The 25,018-nt window shown below is 43.1% G+C and overlaps 1 protein-coding gene across 6 annotated transcripts in view; it reads left to right on the forward strand.

The window, feature by feature from the left end:
• The window catches only part of ARID1B (AT-rich interaction domain 1B), a 428,198-nt gene extending 404,673 nt beyond the window's left edge, over window positions 1-23,525 (forward strand). For all 6 annotated transcript variants that reach the window (XM_069598783.1, XM_069598786.1, XM_069598785.1 and 3 more), the window contains 7 exons: window positions 3,470-3,608; window positions 3,866-4,038; window positions 11,042-11,192; window positions 13,988-14,084; window positions 15,397-16,180; window positions 18,112-18,242; window positions 20,422-23,525. In XM_069598783.1, coding sequence (XP_069454884.1) covers window positions 3,470-3,608; window positions 3,866-4,038; window positions 11,042-11,192; window positions 13,988-14,084; window positions 15,397-16,180; window positions 18,112-18,242; window positions 20,422-22,146 — 3,200 coding nt within the window. In that variant the 3' untranslated portion in view covers window positions 22,147-23,525. The remainder of the gene's footprint in view (window positions 1-3,469; window positions 3,609-3,865; window positions 4,039-11,041; window positions 11,193-13,987; window positions 14,085-15,396; window positions 16,181-18,111; window positions 18,243-20,421) is intronic.
• The last annotated feature ends 1,493 nt before the right edge of the window (window positions 23,526-25,018 follow it).

A 25,018-nucleotide genomic window follows, 5' to 3' on the forward strand; every position in this document is an offset into this window, starting at 1 on the left:
AATGATTTAAGGTCATTCCTCTGTGTTCCAGTTCGGATGTGACACGGCTGATAAGATTTGAAATTCAGTCCTGTCAGCCTCTGAAAGGTGTTGCCCCTTAGCCCTGGAGCCTTCACCCTGATCTTCACTGTAGAGTGGCTGTGTGACTTCTCACTCCAGAGATCCAGGTTGTGCCTTTGGGTTCTAGAGCAGTTCGACCAAAGGAAGGCTCCTAAATGAAACCTGAGCAGGGCCTAGGGGTGCGGTTGCTTCTCTGAAGTCCTGGCGGGGCTCTTGTCATAACCGACTGTATAAGTTAGTGAAGATCTAATGAACAGCCACGGGGATCCAGGGCCTTAGCTGCCTGTAAGCTAGAGTGGGGTAGGGGCAGGGTGGGAGGGGACCTGGCTGGGAGGAATGGGTGGGGGTTGGTGGGAGGAAGCTCCACTTTCAATTAGTAAGTCTGTAACCAAAAACCCATCCATCTTTGCTGGCAGGTGGCTGACTGAATTTCTATTATTAGCTGACAGGTGATGTCACAGAGCCTGTCATGGATCCAACTAGGGAATCCTCAGTGGAAGATAAATGAGAAAGGGCTCGGGTTATAAACAGAGGTGCCCTCTGGGTGACCTCTGGTTGCCGTAGACCTGGGACTATCAGCTATGCCTCATCTCCCCACCCTCCTTCCTGCAACCCCAGCCAGAACTAGGGCACTGGGTCCATGCTGTGTAAATTAATTCCCAGCTAGGAGTCTGGCCGTTCAGTCTGAAGTGTGTGAATGTACTTAACCTTCAATAACCTTTCCATTGTTTACTTTCCAGTATACATTTGTAGCTTCTGGCAAAAGGTAGGGATATCCTAGAGAGCCAGCCTCCTCTGTTAGCAGCTTCCAGAGGTTGCATTCTTTTTTTTTTTTTTTTTCCCTGAAAGGAAAGGAAAACACACTGGCAAGAGGGGAGAATGTTTCCTTTTTTTTTTTTTTTTTTAAGCTGTAAATGTGAATACTTGTAAATAAGGGCCATTCTGAACTCTCAGTCTTGTGAGCCGTGTTCCTAGGAAGCTGTGCTGGCTTCTGCACAGTCTGCTTCTTGAGTTTAAGAAATCAGTTATTTCCCCTGCCAGTTCTATGGGGCAGTCATGTCTGTAGGGTTATGCGTATATATTTGTAAAAGACTCTGACTTGTTTCTTTCATTATATCTACTTTTTAAATATGTGTTTTTTGGTAAAACTCTGGAAATGCATACTTGGTATACAAATATAATAAAGTGAGTTTGCTAAAACTCTGGTTTGGTTTAGAAGCATGAGTTGGTAAGTTTTTATTTTAAGGAATCTACATCTAAGAAGGTATCTATAGTTAAAGCTACTCTTCCCTGATTCACTCTAGTCCTGTGCACCTAGGGGAGGTGTTATGGAAAGCACCCTCTGTTGGCCAGTCCTCAGTATTGATTCCCAACCAGGCCCAGACCACACCAACCGCGCCATGTTGGGTCAGCTGAGGCTCTCTGAGAAGAAGTGACAGACCCCATTTCTTACTCACTCATAGCGCACTCTGTAATCGCCAGGGTTTGTGTAACTCAGTTTCTTCTAAAGTAAAGTGTGGTAATTGTACAGTTTGTTAACTGTAGATAATAATATATGCAAATTATTGTTTATAAGCAACCAGCAATCCTATTTGTTACAGTTAGAATTCTGAAAGTATTTATGTATGTATGTGGGCAGGAATTTTTATCTTTTTCTGTCAATTTGATAAATTCCAACAGAAAACAGCACACAATATTCATTCAATTAGTATTTGTTTAATTAATAAGTGAAACCAATATCTATCCAACACCTAACATGCTAAGGACTATGATCAATGATAAAGCAAGAGCCCTTAAAATATTATGTTTTAAGGTAGGATTAATTTTTTACATGAATCCTGCTGCTACTGCTAAGTCACTTCAGTCGTGTCTGACTCTGTGCGACCCCATGGACTGCAGCATACCAGGCTCCTCCGTCCATAGGATTTTCCAGGCAAGAGTACTGGAGTGGGGTGCCACTGCTTTCTCCTTACATGAATCCTACTTAAGTTTTAAAAAGATCTGTTCAATTCTGGGCTCTGTTATTATAGTGTAATTACAGTTAAAGCCAGGTCTTATTACTCTGATGACGACATTCAGTTCAGTTCAGTCGCTCAGTCGTGTCCGACTGTGCGACCCTGTGAATCACAGCATGCCAGGCCTCCCTGTCCATCACCAACTCCCGGAGTTTGCCCAAACTCATGTCCATCAAGTCAGTGATGCCATCCAGCCATCTCATCCTCTGTTGTCCCCTTCTCCTCCTGCTCCCAGTCCCTCCAGTATTGGAGTTTCAGCTTCAGCATCAGTCCTTCCAATGAACACCCAGGACTGATCTCCTTGGGGATGGGCTGCTTGGATCTCCTTGCAGTCCAAGGGGCTCTCAAGAGTCTTCTCCAACACCACAGTTCAAAAGCATCAATTCTTTGGCGCTCAGCTTTATTCACAGTCCAGCTCTCACATCCATATATGACCACAGGAAAAACCATAGCCTTGACTAGATGGACCTTTGTTGGCAAAGTAATGTCTCTGCTTTTGAATATGCTATCTAGGTTGGTCATAACTTTCCTTCCAAGGAGTAAGCGTCTTTTAATTTCATGGCTGCAGTCACCATCTGCAATGATTTTGGAGCCCCCAAAAATAAAGTCTGACACTGTTTCCACTGTTTCCCCATCTATTTCCCATGAAGTGATGGGACCAGATGCCATGATGTTAGTTTTCTGAATGTTGAGCTTTAAGCCAACTTATTCACTATCCTCTCACTTTCATCAAGAGACTTTTTAGTTCCTCTTCACTTTCTGCCATAACAATATAGAATTCTGAACCAATATGATTTGTGTTGTATAAAAACAAATTATTTCATAGCTGCAAAAACTACTGTTAATGACAGCATAGACACATCCAGATGTGGAAAAGTGATACAAAGCTCATTATTAATTTGTACCATTTCTTTACAACTTAAATATTTCTCATTGCCTAAGACCTTGATAATTTTTATAATGTTTTTCTAAAACAGCACAATAGTCCATCAAATTGATAAAATAAACTTTTTGTCCCATTTTTCCTTATTCTTAGACATTCCGATTATCTCCATTATAAACAACACTGAAATCTTCAGCCTAAAACCTTCTTTATATTAGATGATTTTCTTGGGATAAATACCCAGAAAAGCATTTACCCAGTATTTTACAGCTCATATCTGAAGTGCGTTTCCAAATAGTTTAGAAAAAAAAGCTTTTACTGATTTTCACCATAAACAATGTAAGAGCAGTTAATTTTACTGCATCATTACCAGCAATGGATATTGTTACTCTTTCTACATGAGATGGTGTCCTATTTTTCTCTCCCTTTTAAAAAAAATAACTATCAAGGATGAGCTCACTTGATAACCTCTAGTTTTCCCCCCATTTTTTCTTGGTATCACTACTATCAGCTAACTCAGGATCCTTGCAAGGTCCACAGACCCCCCAGTCAACTGGCAGTAATTCGATGGCAGAGGTTCCAGGTGACCTGAAGCCGCCTACTCCAGCCTCCACCCCTCATGGACAGATGACCCCAATGCAAGGTGGAAGGTATGTTAAAAGATCTCTGTGAGCCATACAAAGTTAGATTTGTCTCTCTTTTAGTTTTCTGGAGCAGACTTTAGAGAGAGAGAAAATGGTGTTCTCTAGTGATTTTTAAATATTGACTACCACTCGTTTCAGTCATATAATTTACTTTGGATGGTTTTCCCATGTACACAGATTTCAAGGTTGGCTTATTTTCTGGATCAGCGTTTGCAGGTGACTAATGCTCTGTGGTTAAGCTTTCATGTCTCTCATCTCATCAGGAGCAGCACTGTCAGTGTGCACGACCCATTCTCAGACGCAAGTGAGTCATCGTTCCCCAAACGCAACTCCATGACTCCAAGCACCCCGTACCAGCAGGGCATGAGCATGCCAGACGTGATGGGCAGGATGCCCTATGAGCCCAACAAGGACCCCTTTGGAGGGATGAGGAAAGGTAAGTGCCAAGGGCTCTCTGTGCAGGGTTGGTCCAGAGGGCATTCTGCCATCTTGTGACTGACTCACTGACCCATTCGAGACTTACTGGAGCCCCACCTCCACAGCCTACTAAATTTCCAGCCATGAGGAAAGTACTTAGCATCTCTCTGCCTCGGTTTCTTCATCTGGAAATTAGGATAATAAGGGGTCATGAAGAGGAGCTGAGTTAATGCACATAAGTACAGGCCTTAGAAGAGTGAGTGGTACGTATCATAAGCAGAGGTGCTCTTGATGCTGCCTGAGTCGGCATCAGGCTTGTCTTAAGGCATGGGCTGGGTGCTAAGTTGGTAAACCAGACAGGCCCTTGTGGAGCTGGCGGGCTACAAACAACAAATAAAAAGTAAGGTAAACCACGTATATGTGACTAAAGATGGTTTTTGACAGAAGAAAAGAAACAGCCAGGAAGAAACACAAAGAACAAGGGCGTTGGGGGTGGGGGCAGTCGTGGGAGGAGGGGCCTCTCCTTGGGAGGGAGGGCAGGCAAGGGGCTCTGGGTGACGGGAGCAAGGCGGCGGAGGGGCAGGCGAGGGGAGCTGAGGCAGCAGTGAGGCTGGTGTGCATCGGGGGTGGAGGCTCCTGGGCACAAAGAGCTGAGGGCCATGCTGAGAACGTCCAGGGCCCCAGGTCCAGAGCCTTTCCACTTCCTGCATGTGCTGACGAGTTGGGGGTTTTTACGCAGGAAGTGAGGTGACTGGGTTTTTGTTGTTGTTGTTGTTGTTAAAAATAAATGAGCAACTATCTGGATATTTATGGAGAATGTATTGGAGAGAAGTGAGGGTCGAGCTGGGGAGACCACTGTCAAAGTCCTCAGAGAGGTGAGGAGTTGGGGTGAGACCCCAGGGAGAGAGAATGGAACCACTCAGTATATGTGGGGGGGCGGGGTGCGGGTAGAAACAGCAGGACGTGCTGATGGATTGAATGTTACACGTGGCGGTTAGGGGAGAAGAACCAAGCGATGTGACTGAGAGGTGGGCAGTCAGGAGACAGAGGGAAGTGAGGGTGGCTGTTACTGCCTGCGGTGTGGACACCTGGGAGTGAACAAGACAGAAGAGGAAACCAGAGTTCACTATAAATGTCAGGGCAGTGAGGGATAGATAGGCTGTGTGTCTGGAGCTAGGCAGAGCACTGTTATTGGATGTAATCTTGGAGAACCAAGCAGAGAAATGGTATCAACAACTGTAGGACGGACAAGATCCCTGGGAGTTCTCACTGACATGAGCAAACACCCAGGCTGGGTTTTTCTTTTGTGTATGTCAGTCCCCAGTGGTCACTCAGCCCTGAGACCATAGCTATCTCAGCCGCTGCCCTCTCTAGCTTCTCCGCTGGCACACAAGCTCTACATGCTGTTGACACTCTTCCTAATGCACCGGAGTCCTGTGAAATTGAGGCATGGTATGACTATTTCTGAAAAACATACAAAAAAGTAGTGAATGACATTTTTATGGAAGTATTTATTCTGGGATCCCTTAAATAATAGTGCTTTTGCATGACTTTCTTGATAACACTGTTTTAAGTAGAGACAAGCATAAAGCCCTAAAGCCTTGGTTTTCACAAGCATTATGGAGCAATGAAAAATTAAAAAAGAATCTCGAAATTTTAAATGTTGGGCACATTACCATTTAATTAAATGAAATTCTATTTCATATGTATTTCATATACCTGTTACACAAAACAAGATAATCTATAGTTTGTCCTTTCAAAAAGTTTGAGCTGCTTATTTCAGGTAAAGATTTTGTAAAACATACAATAAATTCATAAGCTCAGAAATTCAAGAGCTTTGTGAATGTTGGAGTTAACTGTTTTCCTTAGTGGTATGAGATGCTAGAAAGAATGTGTTGTTGGTGCTGTTGGTAGTTGTATAATACCTTTAGACTCTGAAAATATGACAATAACATGGAAAAATAATTGTTTTGGAATCCAGTTTCAAAGTTACGGAAAAGTATTCCAATATCCTATTATGCTGTATTTGACAGCATGAGTTCTATTTCTTTTGTCTCCTTATGCCTCTATTTTTTTAATGAAAAAAAGTGTGGTGGTGAAGAGGAGATGACTGTGGATTACCTTGCTCTAGGTACCAGGCAGCTCTATAGAGTGTTTTCATCCACTGTGTAAATGATACAGTGGCTCAGCGGGAAGCCCTGCCTCACATTTCCCCCATGTATTTCAGCTTACCTGCTACCTTCCACTACTGGTATATTTAGTACTGAGTTAAAGCAGGTAAACAGAAAGCCCACAGGAAACAGATTTTCTTACAGCCCTGCCCCTGTTACAGTAAAGTTTTCCATTCCTTAGTTCACCATATTCTGTCAGTGAGCTTGGTGGGGCTGTAATTCTTTATTTAATGACCAACATCAGTGGATATCACGCCCCTTGTTGTTGGTGCTGCTGCTCCTGTGGTTGCCCTGGAATGTGGTGGGATGGCAGATAAAAGAACCTCCTCTAAGACCCAGAAGCCCTGAGTAGCCTTGGCCCTACCTGTCCTCCTGCCTGCCTTCCCCACCTACTCACTCATTCATCACTGATTGAGGAATTGATTGATTTATTGCTTTTAAGTAAACAGTAAGTGAATATTTATATACTGTTTAACTTAACAGTATATAGTTTGAATATTTATTAGTATCCACAGATAAAATCCTGCTTACTCTTTTTAATGCTCTAATAATTCATGGTTTATTTCATAATATTTTATTATTATAAATAATGATGCAGTGATTATTGAAGTACAACTAGCTGTTTTTCACACTTGTAGAGTGTTTCTGTGAAAAAGATTCCTGGAAGTAGAATAACAGAATCAAAGAATAACAATTCTTATTTTGTTCTTATTTTGTGAGTACTATTTGTAACAAACTTTTTTCCCCATTTAATTTGTACTGTTGTAACAAACTACCCCAAAACTTAGTAGCTTTAACAATAGTACTCAGTTATATCTCACAGACCAGTGGTGGGTGGGGTGGCTCTTGACTCCACATGTACTCAGCTGGGACTCTGAGGTGGTGACTGTCATTCGAAGCCTGATGGAGAGCTCTGCTGAGTGCAGGTGCCACCTGAATGGCCGGTGTCATCCAGAGGCTGGCTGAGAGCTGAGCTAGAGCTGTTGACAGGGACCTCCTCCTGGGGCCTTTCCATGGAGCTTCTTGGGCACCTGGTGCCATGGGAGAGAGGCTCCAGGAAGGAGTACTCCAGGAGCCACAGCCTCACTTGCAGTTGCTTACAGCCCTCTGCCGTATCACATTTGCCAGTGCCCCAGTGGTCAGAGCTGGTCATGATATGATCAAGCGAGGCCTCTCAGTATATGAGGACTCCACAGGCTGTGAGAACCCAGAGATGTCCTCCTTTGCGGGGGGCGGGGGGGAACGGTCATCAAGATATAGCCTTACCATAGCAGGTATTGGGAAAAGTTACACCAATGTAAACACTCTTAACATGATCATGTGGACCCTCCAACTAAGAATGATTATTATCATTTTAATGTCAGTCAGATGGGGAGGGGAGAAAAAGCCTCATCTTGGATGTCCTTAATTATGACTGAGGTCATGCATCTTTTTATATCAGTTTAGTTGCTTAATCATGTCTGACTGTTTGCAACCCCATGGACTACAGTGCGCCAGGCCTCCCTGTCCATCACCAACTCCCGGAGCTTGCTCAAACTCATGTCCATCGAGTCGGTGATGCCATCCTACCGTCTCCTCCTCTGTCATCCTCTTCTCCTCCTGCCTTCAGTCTTTCCCAGCATCAGGGTCTTTTCCAGTGAGTGACTTTTTCACATCAGGTGGTCAAAGTATTTGAGTTTCAGCATCAGTCCTTCCAGTGAATATTCAGGACTGATTTCCTTTAGGACTGACTGGTTTGATCTTCCTGCAGTCCACGGGACTCTCAAGAGTCTTTTCCAACACCACAGTTCAAAAGCATCAATTCTTTGGTGCTCAGCTTTCTTTATAGCCCAACTCTCATATTCGTACATGACTACTGGAAAAACCATAGCTTTGACTAGATGGACCTTAGTTGGCAAACTAATGTCTCTGCTTTTTAATATGCTGTCTAGGTTGGTCATAACTTTTCTTCCAAGGAGCAAGTGTCTTTTAATTTCATGGCTGCAGTCACCATCTGCAGTGATTTTGGAGCCTAAGAAAATAAAGTCTCTCACTGTTTCCATTGTTTCTCCATCTATTTGCCATGATGGGACCAGATGCCAAGATCTTAGTTTTCTAAATGTTGAGTTTTAACCCAACTTTTTCACTCTCCTCTTTCACTTTCATCAAGAAGCTCTCTATTCCTCTTTGCTTTCTGCCGTAAGAGTGGTGTTATCTGCATATCTGAGATTATTGATATTTCTCCTGGCAATCTTGATTCCAGCTTGTGCTTCATCCAGCCCAGCGTTTCTCATGATGTACTCTGCATGTAAGTTAAATAAGCAGGGTGACAATATACAGCCTTGACGTATTCCTTTCCTTATTTGGAACCAGTCTGTTGTTCCATGTCCAGTTCTAACTGTTACTCCTGACCTGCATACAGATTTCTCAAGAGGCAGGTTCATTGGTCTGAAATCCCCATCTCTTTAAGAATTTTCCACAGTTTGTTGTGACCCACACAGTCAGAGGTTTTGGCATAGTCAATAAAGCAGAAGTAAATGTTTTTCTGGAACTCTCTTTCTTTTCTCATGATCCAAAAAATGTTGGCAATTTGATCTTGTTCCTCAGCCTTATCTAAATCCAGCTTGAACATCTGGAAGTTCACTGTTCATCTACTGTTGAAGCCTGGCTTGGAGAATTTTAAGCATTACTTTGCTAGTGTGTGATGTGAGTGCAATCGTACAGTAGTTTGAACATTCCTTGGCATTGCCTTTCTTTGGGATTGGAATGAAAACTGATCTTTTCCAGGCCTGTGGCCACTGCTGAGTTTTCCAGATTGCTGGCATACTGAGTGCAGCACTTTCACAGCATCATCTTTTAGGATTTGAAATAGCTCAACTGGAATTCCGTCACCTCCACTAGCTTTGTTCATAGTGATGCTTTCTAAGGCCCACTTGACTTCACATTCCAGGATGTCTGGCTCTAGGTGAGTGATCACACCATCGTGGTTATCTGGGTCGTGAAGATCTTTTTTGTACAGTTCTGTGTATTCTTGCCACCTCTTCTTAATATCTGCTGCTTCTGTTAGGTCTTTACCATTTCTGTCCTTTATTGTGCCCATCTTTGCATGAAATGTTCCCTTGGAATCTCTAATTTTCTTAAAGAGATCTCTAGTCTCCCAGTCTATTGTTTTCCTCTATTTCTTTGCATTGATCGCTGAGAAAGGCTTTCTTATCACTCCTTGCTATTCTTTGGAACTCTGCATTCAAATGGGTATATCTTTCCTTTTTTCCTTTGCCTTTCAGTTCTCTTCTTTTTACAGCTATTTGTAAGGCCTCCTCAGACAACCATTTTGCCTTTTTGCATTTCTTTTTCTTGGGCATGGTCTTGATCCCTGTCTCCTGTACAATGTCATGAATCTCTGTCCATAGTTCTTTAGGCACTCTGTCTATCAGATCTAATCCCTTGAATCTATTTGTCACTTCCACTGCATAATTGTAAGGGATTTAATTTAGGTCATACCTGAATGGTCTAGTGTTTTTCCCTACTTCCTTCAATAAATGGAAAATAACTTCAAAACTGGAAAGTAACTTCAAAACTGGTTCTACTGGAGGTTGATGTAAGAGCATGTAAGATATGAAGTATTTGGAAGTACCTTATAAAGCAAAATATATTCTCCCAGTGTCAGACTTCTTTATTTGCACCTCTCAACCAAACAGACACATTTTTCAGCTTTCAAAATTGTAATCAGCTTTTATCTCATGGAACATAAAAGTAACCTTCATAGGATAAAGGCAGATGTTAGTGTATATCAATTAAGATTTGCATTAAAATGTTTAATTTGCCTACAGGCTAGTTTCTGGGCTTGACCCAATTTCCTTCAGGCTGTGAGCGAGTGCTAATTTGCATATTTGACCTAATTGACACTCTACCCCTGTTAGAAATATCTCATCCCTTCTTGAGCTGTCCTTACTCCCTCATGATTTTCTTCATCCTGATTTTAGTGTAAGTCAGTGCATGGGTGGTTGTTAAGGTTTTCACTTTTTTTTTTTTTCCTAAAAGGGAAAGGAACTAACTGTATACATATCTCTTCCTTACAAACTACTTCATGAGATGATATTACCAGCCTCATTTTATAGATAAGGAATTAAACTTAGAGATTTATCAACTTAACCCAAATAAGTATGGATCTGGGCTTGTGTTTGTTTCCGAGTAACAAATTACCACAAATAGCTTAAAACACATAACATACACGTGTGCTCTCCAATTTCTGTGGGTTCTCAGCTCAGGGTCACAGTACAAGTCAAGCTGGAAGCCTGGATTCCATTTCTCTGAGCTCGTAGTTGTTGGTGGAACTTGGTTCCTCACAGTTGTTGGACTGAGGTCCTGTTTTCTTGCTGACTGTTATCTGAGGCCTTCTCTGCTTCTAGCGGTTGCCGTCCTTCCTGACACGTGGGCCTCTGACCTGCGTGGCACTGCTTTTCAAGGCCAGCGGGAGAGTGTCTCTGACCTGCTCTGTCTCTTACTTCTAGATGCCAACTTAAAGGGCCCACGTGGGTGCTCTCCCCTTTGGTTAGCTCAGCAAGCTGATCGGTGACTTTAATTACATCTCTGAAATCCCTTTTGCCCTGCAATGTAGATAATCCTGGGAGTGACATCCTGTCCCATTCGTGGGTTTGCCCCACACTCAGGGAGACTCATACAAGATGTGTACGTGAAGGGGGATCAACTTAGAATCCTGCCTCAACAGGGCCCATCTTAACTTCAGACCTTATGCTCTTTGATTGGTATTGTTATCTGTCATATTAAGGATAACAGCACTGATTGGACAGGGATGTTTGGGCACTTTGGCATTTGAAAGTGCTTAATTTTTTGTTACTGAAAATATTTCAGTGCCTGGAAGCAGCGAGCCTTTCATGACGCAAGGACAGATGCCCACCAGCAGCATGCAGGATATGTACAACCAGAGTCCGTCTGGAGCCATGTCTAGTCTGGGTATGGGGCCACGGCAGCAGTTTCCCTATGGGGCCAGTTATGACCGAAGGTAAGTGTTTCCTAAGATGAAGATGAGATGACTTATTCGAAACTGTGCTTTCCATACACACATCCCTGAGCCCTAGCAACCGACGTCTGCTTCCTGCTGAAGTTCGGTAGGACTGTACGTGTCAGACGGCTGCCTTCAGTCAATGACTGTAACAGGAACTGGGGAGAAGGACCTTGTCCCCAGGCCACCAATACAGGTGTGTTTTTATTAGTGAATTTTAGAAATATGCCAGGGCTGGGCTGGCCAGGGCACAAGTCTTCTCCCTAAAAATGCATGAGCCAAGGTTGTCCCAGCCACTGTCACCACACTGAGACTGCGCTCCAGCGTCCGTGTGTGGCTCCTCCTGTGACCTCAGTGCCTGCCTTCCTCCCCACAGGCCGAGGTCTGGGCAGTGGTGCCACACTGGGCTGTCAGCAGGCTCGGGCAGCAGTGGGTTCTTGGTAACGTTTTCCAGGCATTGTTTTTTCAGGTGTTCCCCCTGTCCCCTGCGAACATTTTAACTGAGAGGGAATGCTTTGCTTCTTAATAAACATCTCTGATAAAAGCCAGGGCAGCTTTTCTTTTCTCAGGACATCCCCTTGATATTAAAATGGCAAGTAAGGATGCCATTACTGGCCTAGATTATTTTAATAAGATAGAATGAAAGTCATTGAAATGTCTCAGAGAGGAAACTGTTCCTCGAATAGTGGCTTAGGGTGGACTTCCTTTTGTGAAGAAGGCCCCTGACCGTGGTCCTTACCATGGAAGACCTATCCCTTGCTTGTCATGTTCATCACCTCCCTAACGGAGACTTGCTTAGAAACCAAGCCTTCAACTGAATATTTCATTTTTAAAGAAAACCAGTGGAGGTAAAGTAGAACTCTTTTTCTGACTCTGAGGCAGGCCTCGGGACAGGCATGGTTTTCATCATTTACTTGACAGGGCCTCGATCCACACTGCTCCCTCTCAGTCCACATGCTGGGTTTTGTAGGTCCGGCTAAGCAGTCAGGTGTCCCTGGTTTAATACAAATGAAAATTTTGGTTTGAAAAATCACTGTTTTACCAAATCAGGTTTCTTTCTAGCATTCTCTGTGAGCCTGGTTTTTGAGTTACACAATATCGCATGCTCAGAGCTACATTGTACTTTCTAATAGTGACTGGGGGATCTTGACTTCTCATTCTGACCTTCTAATGAAGGTTTAGTTGTGAAATCCGCCTTAGTCACTTAACCGCTGTGTGAAGTCTGAGGTACCAGATCAGGGATTTTTACTAAGATTTGGTTTGTTTTTGAGAGTCCAGGAAAAGCTTTTGGATGGGGAAGAGGCAAGGGATATGTTGATGAGATCAGAAGGAGAATAGTTGTCCTCGGACATATATTCTTAAAGGAACCTGAGAAAATATACTTTTCTGAAGTGAAGTGAAGTTGCTCAGTCGTGTCGACTCTTTGCGACCCCATGGACTGTAGCCTACCAGGCTCCTCCATCCATGGGATTTTCCAGGCAAGAATACTGGAATGGGTTGCCATTTCCTTCTCCAAGAGATCTTCCTGACTCAGGGATTGAACCCACGTCTCCCACGTTGTAGGCAGATGCTTTTTACCATCTGAGCCACAAGGGAAGATACATAGTTTTCTATTTCTTCTCAGATGCTTTCTGGAATGTGGCATGGCCCAGGTGTAGAAGTTATTTTGGCCTTATCACATTAGGGTTTGAGCTTCCCAGGTAGCTAGCTCAATGGTAAAGAATCTGCCTGCCAATGCCATAAGTTCAATCCCTGGGTTGGGAAGATTGCCTGGAGAATCTCTATGGACAGCGGAGCCTGGAGGGCTACAGTCCATGGGGTCGCACAAGAGTTGGACACGATTGAGCAACTAAACATTAGGATTTCCTTCATTAAGTTTTCTCTTCTGAAAAGTGTTACTTGTTCAGCTTAAATTTCATCCACATCAATTATACTTTTTTTCTCCTAACTATAAGCTTGCCTCCAGATTTCAATGTCATTAGCAGAAACTTCCCTTGTCTGTTTTACATGTGATGTTCTAAATTTTCATTTATTTTCTTTCTTATTCTCATTGCTTGACCAGTATTCTTTCTTACAAAATTCAGTATACTAACTACACCAGCTTAATTTCTGAAGTTTCAGTTCTGTTGTTCTTTTAAACATGTATTTTTATGGTACTTATAATTTCTCAATATGAAATAAATGTATGTTTATTCCCATTTTAAGATTTAACAGAAGTACATTTAAAACATCCCTGTTATCCTTTTTTTTTTTTTTTTTTTGGTAGCCTTTTGGGGTCATAGAACTTTGAAATTTTGAGTAGTTATGTCTATACCAACTTAGTATCATTTGGACTAATTTTGAAGGATTCCTTTAAAAACTTGCACATTTTATACTCACGATGAGGAAGTTAGAAACATTTTCCACGTTTATATGTCAATATTCTGGTGCTCCTAGAAATACTGCTTTGACTCTTAGGTTCTTCTGTTGTTTCTTACGCTCGTTAATGCCTCACTTCAGGGTGTGTCATGCCCTCCCTGGTCCCTCAGTGGATGGGCGGGGCCCCTCCTCAAAGGCAAAGGGTGCCAGCCCGTCCAGTGGGACTCCTCGCCCCACCGGCCAGGGGTTGGCAGCACTCCCAGAATGGGTGCTGCCCTCCTTCCACTGGGAGGGGAAGTGCTGCTGCTGCTCACAGTGCCTGTCGGGAGGAGGCCGTGGAGGAAAGACGGCATGGAGTGTCCAGAAGTGGGCTCTTCCTCCCTCCCTTGGCCTGAGGTCCACGGTCAGTGAAGTTTTCTTTGAATGCTTCATTCTAGGCATGAACCTTACGGGCAGCAGTACCCGGGCCAAGGCCCTCCCTCAGGACAGCCGTCATATGGAGGACACCAGCCGGGCCTGTACCCACAGCAGACGGTGAGTTGGCGAACAGCATGCATCTCTGTGCTTTCTGTTTAAAATTCAGACTCAACATACTTCTGAAGAGTTTTAGGAAGTATAACCAAAATGACATGTAACAATCAGGTTATATTTTCTTATGCTAAAAAGTATTCTTAGGATTTTGAAATCAGCAGGTTAGAAGTAGCTCTTGAAAATATGTTATTGGAAGTTAAGGACATTCATCCTTGTAAATAATAAGCCCAAATTCAAGTATATTTTAGACGTATATCTGTTCTATATACTGTTATATCAGTTGACATTTTAGCACAGAAATTTGTCAATATATTTTAGAGAATATATAGGGTGAACAGCTTAAAATATTATATTCTAATAGTGAAAGTTGATCTATTTTTAAGAATAAGATTATTTAGACTGTGTAGACTAGGTGTGTAGGTGCGTGCTGTTGACACGTGCTGCAGCTCAGCAGTCGTGAGGTGTGTGAGCTAACCTTGCGGTTACCACGGCTAACACAGAGAAGTGCATGTCAGACACAGGAATTTGCTGTCACTAAACAACTCTTCAGGTCTAAGACCTCTTGTAAAATAGAAGGGGTTTTAAACATTAATTTGACCAGAGCATGTTTGTATAGAGACTTGTATCATCAAATCAGCACCTTAAACAGTGTTCCGCCATATGCGTGCCTCCGTCCTGCGCTCTCATCAGGAGCTTCCCACCCCATCCGGTGGTGGAAGCCCTGGCCTCCTGGGAGGGGAGCTCAGTGAGGCCATACCAGCCCTGTCCTCAGAGGTTCTCCTGGAGGAGACCCAGACCAGCTGGAGGCTGGAGTGGGGTTCATCCAACGTCAGGTGTCAGGGGCACAGGTCAGAGTGAGGAGCCAAGCTCTGTGTGGAGGCTTTTCTGTAAAGTTAGGCCCAAGGGGTCTGTTTAGTCCCGGAGCCCTTTGGGCTGGCCCTCAGAGCGCTCTGTCACTTGTGGTGAGGTCTCCGGCCAGCTACACAAGCCATCCCTGTGATCTCCAAGCCCTCATTCCGTGCGGCCTGTGTGGTGGTCACCCTCGCCTTGCTCTCCCAAATCCACCTGGAGAATACCAGGAGAGGAGGATTGGTTTTTCCCCACGGAAGTTTTGAAGTACATGAAAACAGACAGAGTACATGCAGTGGTTTGTGTAGTGCTGAACATCGCACCTAAACTGCTATCCGTGGACGTGGGAGCTTCCCATATTCATTTTGAAATGAACATTCCACCAGGTAATAACTATTTTGCCTAATTTAAGTGCGTGATTATACCTGTAAAAGCACATTAGTGTGATCTGTCTCTGAATTTTCAGAACTACAAGCGCCATATGGATGGCATGTACGGGCCTCCAGCCAAACGCCACGAGGGAGACATGTACAACATGCAGTATGGCAGCCAGCAGCAGGAGATGTACAACCAGTACGGGAGCTCCTACTCCGGCCCGGACCGGAGGCCCTTGCAGGGACAGTATCCATACCCCTACAACCGAGAGAGGATACAGGGCCCAGGGCAGATACAGCCGCACGCCATCCCGCCCCAGATGATGGGCGGCCCGATGCAGTCATCCTCCAGCGAAGGGCCTCAGCAGAGCATGTGGGCGACCCGCAATGATATGCCTTATCCCTACCAGAACAGGCAAGGCCCGGGCGGCCCCACGCAGGCCCCGCCTTACCCCGGCATGAACCGCACCGATGACATGATGGTCCCTGATCAGAGGATAAACCACGAGAGCCAGTGGCCTTCCCACGTCAGCCAGCGTCAGCCTTACATGTCCTCATCAGCCTCCATGCAGCCCATCACGCGCCCGCCTCAGTCGTCCTACCAGACGCCACCCTCACTGCCAAACCACATCTCCAGGGCGCCCAGCCCCGCCTCCTTCCAGCGCTCCCTGGAGAGCCGCATGTCTCCCAGCAAGTCCCCCTTCCTCCCCTCCATGAAGATGCAGAAGGTCCTGCCCACCGTCCCCACGTCCCAGGTCACCGGGCCGCCCCCCCAGCCGCCCCCCATCAGAAGGGAGATCACTTTCCCTCCTGGCTCCGTGGAAGCCTCACAGCCAGTCCTGAAACAAAGGCGAAAGATTACCTCAAAAGATATCGGTAAGCGTTCCCAAGGCTCTGCTCCTGAAATGATTTCCTGTTGCCATCTAGAATTTTAATTTTGGGTTAGATGTAGTTGGATAACCTCAAAGGGATGAAATTCTGTGACTGCAGACTATCAGGACGTGCTTTTGTGCAGGAGCAATAGTTGAAAGGCCCTCCTCTGAATTAAGGAGAGGGAGAATTAAAATGGATTTCTTGCATGTGAGTGTTTACTCGTGTGAGAGGGCAGAGCCCCAGGTGAGAGACGGGGACTCCTCAGTGACTGTGGACTGTATTTGGGGCTTAAAGATTTTATCTTAACCAAACACATCATCTCTGCCATGATGTGAGAACAGCTGTGAGGCTGATGGAACACTAGGGTGGCCTGAAAAAATTTGACAGCAAGCCACTCTGTAACTTTGGTAAGGACATACAGACAGTGAGTTCCCCTTGGAGCAAAACCAGAAAACTGACTATGCTGTATATATAGACATAATGTGCTCTATGGAACTTCACATGTGGATAGAATTTAGGTGATCCCTGCAGCACTGCTGATGGGGCCAAGGAACTCTCTCAGGTGAACACTGCTGTCACACGCTCATCTGGGTGGAATCTCCTAAATCCTAATTAGAGATTTGGAAAATCTGGGAATACACACAGTTTTTCTGCATTATTTTTGAAATACTTTTAACACAGCTAAGGAAATAATAGAGTTCAGTTTTATCCAAACTTTTTTCCCAAAAATCTCAAAATCACATGACTCAAAGTTCTTTGCAGTGATGAGAAAATTAAATATTTTAAAGATATGACCAATGTTTTTAATCATTGGACATTACGGGGCGGGGTAGGGGGAAGTAAGGAGTTCTACATAGAGGACGTGCTGGAGGCAAGAGAGAAACAGATCCTGGGCACCGTGTTACATATGGTAATATATATGTAAAAATAAGCATGTATTTGTGTATGTGTATAGATATTTAAGCAAACGTGTGTGTGTTACTCAGTCATGTCTGACTCTTTGTGACCCCCATGGGCTATAGCCTACCAGGCTCCTCTGTCCACGGGATTTTTCGGCATGAATATTGGAGTGATCTGCCATTTCCTTCTCCAATTTAAGTAAATAAATGCATTTAAATTTGGAAAAAAATTCTTAGTGCATGTTATACCAGCCTAGGGAAACTTATGTTCCTGATTTTAAAATGAAATTTGCCTTTCTATTACACAAGTATTATGTGCCTCTCTTAGAAAATTTGAAAATTAGATGAAATTAAAATAAAAGTGGACACCCACGGTCCCTCCCACACAGGAGTTGGCATCTGGCCTGGCTGATGCTGTGGGGAGTTCCAGCTGCTCACACCATGTGCTTCCACCAGTTTCCTGAGACAGCCTCCCTTGAAATTTCAGACACACGACAGGCCTCCCCTCCAGCCCCATCTTGTGACAAATCTTAAAAATTTTTCCTCTCATCGTGCCTCTTGGCCTCCATCTCAGGCCAGGCTCCTAAAAAACCAGAACCATCAAAATGCTAGTGCTTGTCAGCAGCATGCTCTGTGGTCCAGAGCTCAGACAGAAAACGGCATGGAAGAATGAAAGCTTTCTATCAGTGAGCATGCTGTTTGGGAATTAAATTTTGCTTATATTCTACATATTCACCAGCCTTCTGAAGATACTACCTTGACACATTTGTGAATAGAGTCAAAGATGACAAATACAGGAAGAATCATTCCCACTTCTGTTTAACCTGCAAAGCAGAAAGCTCTTCACCCACAGAAGTTTCTTAGTCAGTTGTCAACCTCCACGTGAAATGACCATGTTTAATTGTCCCTTGGAACCTTTGTTTAAATCAATATTTTAACTTAACATTCTGCTTTTTCTTCTTCTTTTGTTATGTTCTATTCTTTCATGCGTAGAGTTAATATTAATCATGTTCTTATTCTTCCACCCATTTTTAGTTACTCCAGAGGCCTGGCGTGTGATGATGTCCCTTAAGTCAGGTCTTTTGGCTGAAAGTACTTGGGCTTTGGACACTATTAATATTCTTCTATATGACGACAGCACTGTCGCTACTTTCAATCTCTCCCAGGTAAGCCAGCACCAGTCCAACTGAGAAACAAATTAGAATAAGAAAATGAAGTAGTGTATAATGCTTAAGCTAATGCCTAAAGCAGTTAAGACTCCCAGCTATAAATTTTTATCATTACAAATAACTATAAACCAACATCAATCAGTGTATAGTTGTCTGAGAATTTTGTCTGGAACAATCATTTATTTCAGTCTTTAGTATAAACACACATGTATATTTCTCATAAGAAAACAGTGACCTTGTGTGCACATACATGTGTGTGCATGGAATAGACAGTAGTGGCAAAATCAAACTGTTGTTTATAATGAGCATTAGCAGGCCAGTGAGAATTAATCCAAATGTAACACAAAGTTACAGCTGTAGTCGGTGTTGGATGAGACACACCATGCAGTAAGTTGCAGTGAGACCATACCCTGTTTTTCAGGGGGACCTAACATCTTTCTTTTAATTAAAAAAGTATAAAATTTATAAAGAGTGTTTATATTACAGAAAATATATATATATAGAGAGAAGTAAACAGTTTAATGAACCCCTGTGTACCATCGTTCAACTGCAGTAGTAATGAAGTCATGGTTAAACTTGTTTCTTGATGTGTTCCCTCCCATTTCTGCCCCTCTCTAGTTTATTTTGAAGCAGTCATTTAAAAGCCTCCTACCTTTAAAAACCCTCCTTTGATCTGTGCTAAGCTTGAAGTAGCTTCTAGCATAATAGCTGGAAGAGAGAAGGAGCTGAAGATTAGGAAAAAGGCCCAAGAGCCAGCTGGACTACAGATTTTTTTTTAAGAAATATTTAGAAACAAAAATCAGAAAAGGTCATTTTCCCTACTGTGTATGAACAACTCTGCTTTTGTTGAAAAAAGCCAAAACATCTAATTCCCTCCCTTCTGTTGAACTAGGACCAGAATCTTCCACTTCCTCTTTCTTCTCTCCTTTAACTCCTCATTTTAGCCCTGAAAGGCAGTTTTTCAGTTGATACCAAGTATATTAATAAGGTCATAAACATTGCATGAAGTCCATTTTAATAGAAAATAAGCATTAGAAGAACATATACTACCTTTGCTAGAGTAATAAATTTCCCTCCTTATGCTGGGTGAGCTGCTGTTGAGCACAGTTTTTCATAACTAGCATTGCTTCAGCAATTTTCCCTCTTCCCTTGTCCTAGGAAAAAATTAAGCTTTATGTTGGGGGTGAGATGGGAAAGGGTGACATCCAGACCTCCACTTAAAAATTGTGCCTTCGTACCCTAGAAGCAAGCTCTACCTCGCTGGTACTTGGGTGTCCCCTCACTTCTTGATGAGTGTTTCAAACTACCTTGTGGGAAACGTACAGCCAGATAATGAAATTATAGTCAGTTTCCATAACACCTGTCATTAAGAAATCCTTGTTTACTTACTTATCCTTCATCATCTCTAAATGCAGCAGCATTGGTGTTGAGGGAGGGGTGTATGTCGGTTCTCTTGATACAAACATCCGCTTAAAGGAAACAGAGCTGGTTCTCAGAGTTGCTTTTGTCTTCTGGCTGAAGTTGGGAATAGCTGAAATATAAAAGTGCATTCTGTGAAACATTCTCATTCATTTATCTAAGGGACTAAATTGATTTGTTTCTAATTTTCTGTGTTTATGAGCTACTACGTTGCTGAAATTATTTTCTCCCCAAAATATATGGAGAATGTAAATTAGAATAACCTGTGGCACCTAAGACAAAAACAACCGTAAAATCCTAAGAATAATAACCATAAAAATCTAGGCAAGCAGAGTTTCAGATAAATAAAAGAGGAGAACAGACTCACTTTGGGTGAATGAGTCTATAAAATCCACGTTCCCACTCTTCTAGTAAGAATGGTACTGTGTCTAAACCAGAAACAAAGGTAAAGAACAGCAGAGCACTCCCCCGGGGATAGTATCAGAAATGGGAAAATAACAAGTAAGTTTTCGTGTTAATGGTGTAAAAAAGTAAACACCAAGTAAGAAAGATAATAAGTGTTGATTAATGAAAAATTCAGAAGATAGTTCTGACTTAACACATGGTTTCTTTTTCTTGGCCTAGCAAAAAAAAAAAAAAACCATTAAAATGTGAAAATAATCATAGAGATGCATGGCTAGCTAGTAGGATTTTCACCCTCTCAGTCACACCAGAGAGGTTATGACATTGTACCTCTTCTCTTTCTCACCCTCTCCAGTTGTCCGGATTTCTCGAGCTTTTAGTAGAGTACTTCAGGAAATGCCTGATTGACATTTTTGGAATTCTTACGGAATATGAAGTGGGAGACCCCAGCCAAAAAGCACTTGATCACAATGAGGCAAAGAGAGATGACAGCCAGTCCTTGACTGATGATTCTGGGAGAGAGGAAGAAGATGCTGAATGTATTGAGGACGAGGAGGACGAGGAGGACGAGGAGGAGGAAGACAGCGGGAGGGCGGAGACGGAGGACGGGAGCAACATGGCTGTGGCCTCCCCTGACGCCACCGCAGACCCAAAGGAGAAGCCCAGGCAAGCCAGTAAATTTGACAGGCTGCCAATCAAGATAGTCAAAAAGAACAACCTGTTTGTCGTCGACCGCTCTGACAAGCTGGGTCGCGTTCAGGAGTTCAGCAGTGGACTTCTGCACTGGCAGCTCGGCGGGGGAGACACCACCGAGCACATCCAGACTCACTTCGAGAGCAAGATGGAGATTCCCCCTCGCAGGCGACCACCTCCCCCTTTGAGCTCCACAGGCAGAAAGAAAGACCAGGAAGGCAAGGGGGATTCTGACGAGCACCAAGAGAAAAGCATCATCGCAACTATTGATGATGTCCTGTCTGCTCGGCCAGGGGCTCTGCCCGAAGATGCAAACCCTGGTACCCAGACCGAAAGCAGCAAGTTTCCCTTCGGAATCCATCAAGCCAAAAGTCACCGCAACATCAGGCTGCTGGAGGACGAGCCAAGGAGCCGGGACGAGGCCCCGCTCTGCACCATCGCACACTGGCAGGACTCGCTGGCCAAGCGCTGCATCTGCGTGTCCAATATTGTCCGGAGCTTGTCTTTTGTGCCTGGGAATGACGCGGAAATGTCCAAACACCCAGGCCTGGTGCTGATCCTGGGGAAGCTGATTCTTCTTCACCACGAGCATCCCGAGAGAAAACGAGCGCCGCAGACCTATGAGAAGGAGGAAGACGAGGACAAAGGGGTGGCCTGCAGCAAAGCTGAGTGGTGGTGGGACTGCCTCGAGGTCTTACGGGACAACACGCTGGTCACCTTGGCCAACATTTCTGGGCAGCTAGACTTGTCCGCTTACACAGAAAGCATCTGCTTGCCAATTTTGGATGGCTTGCTGCACTGGATGGTGTGCCCATCAGCAGAGGCACAAGACCCCTTTCCCACGGTGGGACCCAACTCTGTCCTGTCGCCTCAGAGACTCGTGCTGGAGACGCTCTGTAAACTCAGCATCCAGGACAACAATGTGGACCTGATCTTGGCCACGCCTCCGTTTAGTCGTCAGGAGAAATTCTATGCCACGTTAGTTAGGTACGTTGGGGATCGCAAAAACCCAGTCTGTCGAGAAATGTCTATGGCGCTTTTATCGAACCTTGCCCAAGGGGACGCACTGGCTGCAAGGGCCATAGCTGTGCAGAAGGGAAGCATCGGAAACTTGATAAGCTTCCTAGAGGATGGGGTCACGATGGCCCAGTATCAGCAGAGCCAGCACAACCTCATGCACATGCAGCCCCCGCCCCTAGAGCCCCCCAGCGTGGACATGATGTGCAGGGCAGCCAAGGCCCTGCTGGCCATGGCCAGAGTGGACGAGAACCGCTCTGAGTTCCTTCTGCACGAGGGCCGATTGCTGGATATCTCAATATCAGCCGTTCTGAACTCTCTGGTGGCATCTGTCATCTGCGACGTACTGTTTCAGATCGGGCAGTTATGACATCAGTGAGAAGGCAGCCTGTGTGAGTGAAGACTATGGAGGCTCCCGTGTAATACTGGCTGTGTTCTGTTCTTGTTTCTCCAGCGTAGGACGAAGGAAAGAAAATCTTTGCTCCTCTGCCCCATCCACTATTTACCAATTGGGAATTAAAGAGATAATTAATTCAAACAGTTATAAAATTAATATTTGCTGTCTGTGTGTACAAGTACATCCTTTCGGGGCTTTTTTATTTTGTTTTGTTTTGTTTTTTAACCAAAGTTGCTGTCTAGTGCATTCAAAGGTCACTTTTTGTTTTTCAGATTTTCTTTTTAATGTTCTTTTCCATGTCGTATTGCATTTTTTTGGGAAGCAAATTGACTTTAAAGAAAAAAGTTAACGGCAAAAGATGCTGTAAGATGGGAAAAATTTACCACACTGAGACAAAAAGGCAAAAATTTATCAATTTCCTAGCTGTGTTATTCTTCAAATAATGAAAAAATTGCAACTGTATCCCATCATCCAAAGCTCTGTGCAATAGAAATTTCTAGGTAGGTATAGGGGCTCACAAAGATGTTGTCAGTCAGCGGTTTAAATAGGAAATGATACTGGTTTCTCCACAGGAAAATGGTTACATTAGGCTAGGAGCAAAATGTGTTTTTTAAGTTAAGATTGAAAACCTACCTGACAACGATCAATGGAAACTGCTTCCTCACCACTACCGCCATGTCTGCTGTCTGTCGTTTGACCTTCCACATGACAGTTCTTCACAATTCCTTTAATCATTTTTTAAATATTTTTTTTACTGCCTTTGGGCTGTGATGTATATAGAAGTTGTACATTAAACATACCCTCATTTTTTTTTCTTTTTTTTTTTTTTTTTTAGTAAAAAGTTTTTAGTTTCTTTTTCATGATGTGGTAACTACGAAGTGATGGTAGATTTAAATAATTTTTTATTTTTATTTTATATATTTTTTCATTAGGGCCATATCTCCAAAAAAAAAAAAAAAACAAAAAATACAAAAAACAAAAACAAGAAAAAAAAAACAAAAAAAGAGGGTAATGTACAAGTTTCTGTATGTATAAAGTCATGCTCTATTTCGGGAGAGCAGCTGATCACAATTTGCTTCATGAATCAAGGTGTGGAAATGGTTGCATATGGATTGATTTACACAATGGTTACTAGTACAGACAAAAAAAATACAACTAAAAGGAAGAAACACAACTTCAAAAATTTTTCAGTGACGAGAATCCACATTTGTATTTCAAGATAATGTAGTTTAAAAAAAAAAAACTTGATGTAAATTCCTCCTTTTCCTCTGGCTTAATGAATATCATTTATTCAGTATAAAATCTTTATATGTTCCACATGTTAAGAATAAATGTACATTAAATCTTGTTAAGCACTGTGATGGGTGTTCTTGAATACTGTTCTAGTTTCCTTAAAATGGTTTCATAGTAACCAAGTAACAAGAAAAAGGGGGGAAACAACCCTGTACTAACATAGCCCCTCGTTATGAAACCCTGAGGTCGGGAGGGACCTTTAAGGGTTACCTACTTTAGAGTGGGGAGCAAGAGTTTGATTTTCTCAAAGGATTTCAATAACTGGCCTTTGTTTGAAGCAGTCAACTCTGACAATATGGCGGTCTGAGAATTTTCCGTGTCTGGGGGCGGTGGCTGCCAGCCCATGAGGTGGGATCACTGGCCTGACAGTGTAACACCCTGCCTTTTTCTAACCCCATCCTAATTTCGATCAGAGTTCAATCTATTCTGTGTTTTTCCTGTGTGCCTCAAAGTTATTTTGCATTTAGTTTACTCCACCTTGTATAATATTTATATTGTGCAATGTTAAAAAGAATATGTTATATTGTATGTGGTGTACATAGTGCAAAGTGATTATTTCTATTTCAGGGCATATTAATATTCTCATATTCCTTCCTATCCTGGTGCACAGTAGCTTTTGATTACTAGTCACTTCTAGTTTAAAGTTAACTTCTTCCTGGGTCATTGACTGTTCTTGTGTAACAATCGATTTCTTTGAAACTGCTGCAGAGGTAAACCATTAGCGGACACCCTTCTGACTCTACCTCTTCACACCACCCTGCCAATCTCAGCAGACTCAAAACTTCCAAGTTTATTCGCCAGACCTGTTGTCTGGGTGCACATTACTCACAGTAATACATGGAAGAGTTAGATGAGAGCGCTTGGTTACAATGAGAGGGTGGAATGGGACTCTCGTGTCATAAGAAAAGGTTTTTTTCCTGCAAGCATTCCCATCATCTGTCAACTCCCACATTAGTCAGTCTTCTTATATAATAATGCAGCCAAATTTATGTTGAATTTAAAACCCATTTATAATTCTACTTTAAATTTATCTGCTTGCTAAGAACAGATTCTAGTGCTCCAAGCTTCAAATTTGGAGATTTGTAAGAGGGAATTCAATATTATTCTGATTCCTCTCTTACAGAGTATGAATAAAAAGTATATACAAACTTTGAAGTTTGTCAATCAAAAGAGTGAAATATTACAAGAGACTGTTGTTGTCATGGTTTGAGTTGTAATCAATATCTAGAGTCTGACCACTGAGCAACAAGATTTTACATACCGATACGTGATGTAATCTCTAGAATAATCCAGGAAGATTTTAGCATCCTTTCTACATTCTCACCCCAGAATGAAGACTGCAGAAGCCCATGAAGAACTTAAAGCCTGCCTGACATCATCTTGCCTACAAACTGAGTTATTGCTTTGTCCTAAAAATTAGTTGTTTTTTTTTTTCCTATGAGGCTTTTCAGAAATTTACAGGATGCCCATACTTTAAATGTGTACAAAAAAAAAAAAAAAGATTAAAATAAAGGTGCAAAGAAAGTTTAGTATTTTGGAATGGTGCTATAAA

Source organism: Ovis canadensis, chromosome 8, assembly GCF_042477335.2.
Source record: "Ovis canadensis isolate MfBH-ARS-UI-01 breed Bighorn chromosome 8, ARS-UI_OviCan_v2, whole genome shotgun sequence".
NCBI lineage: Eukaryota > Metazoa > Chordata > Mammalia > Artiodactyla > Bovidae > Ovis > Ovis canadensis.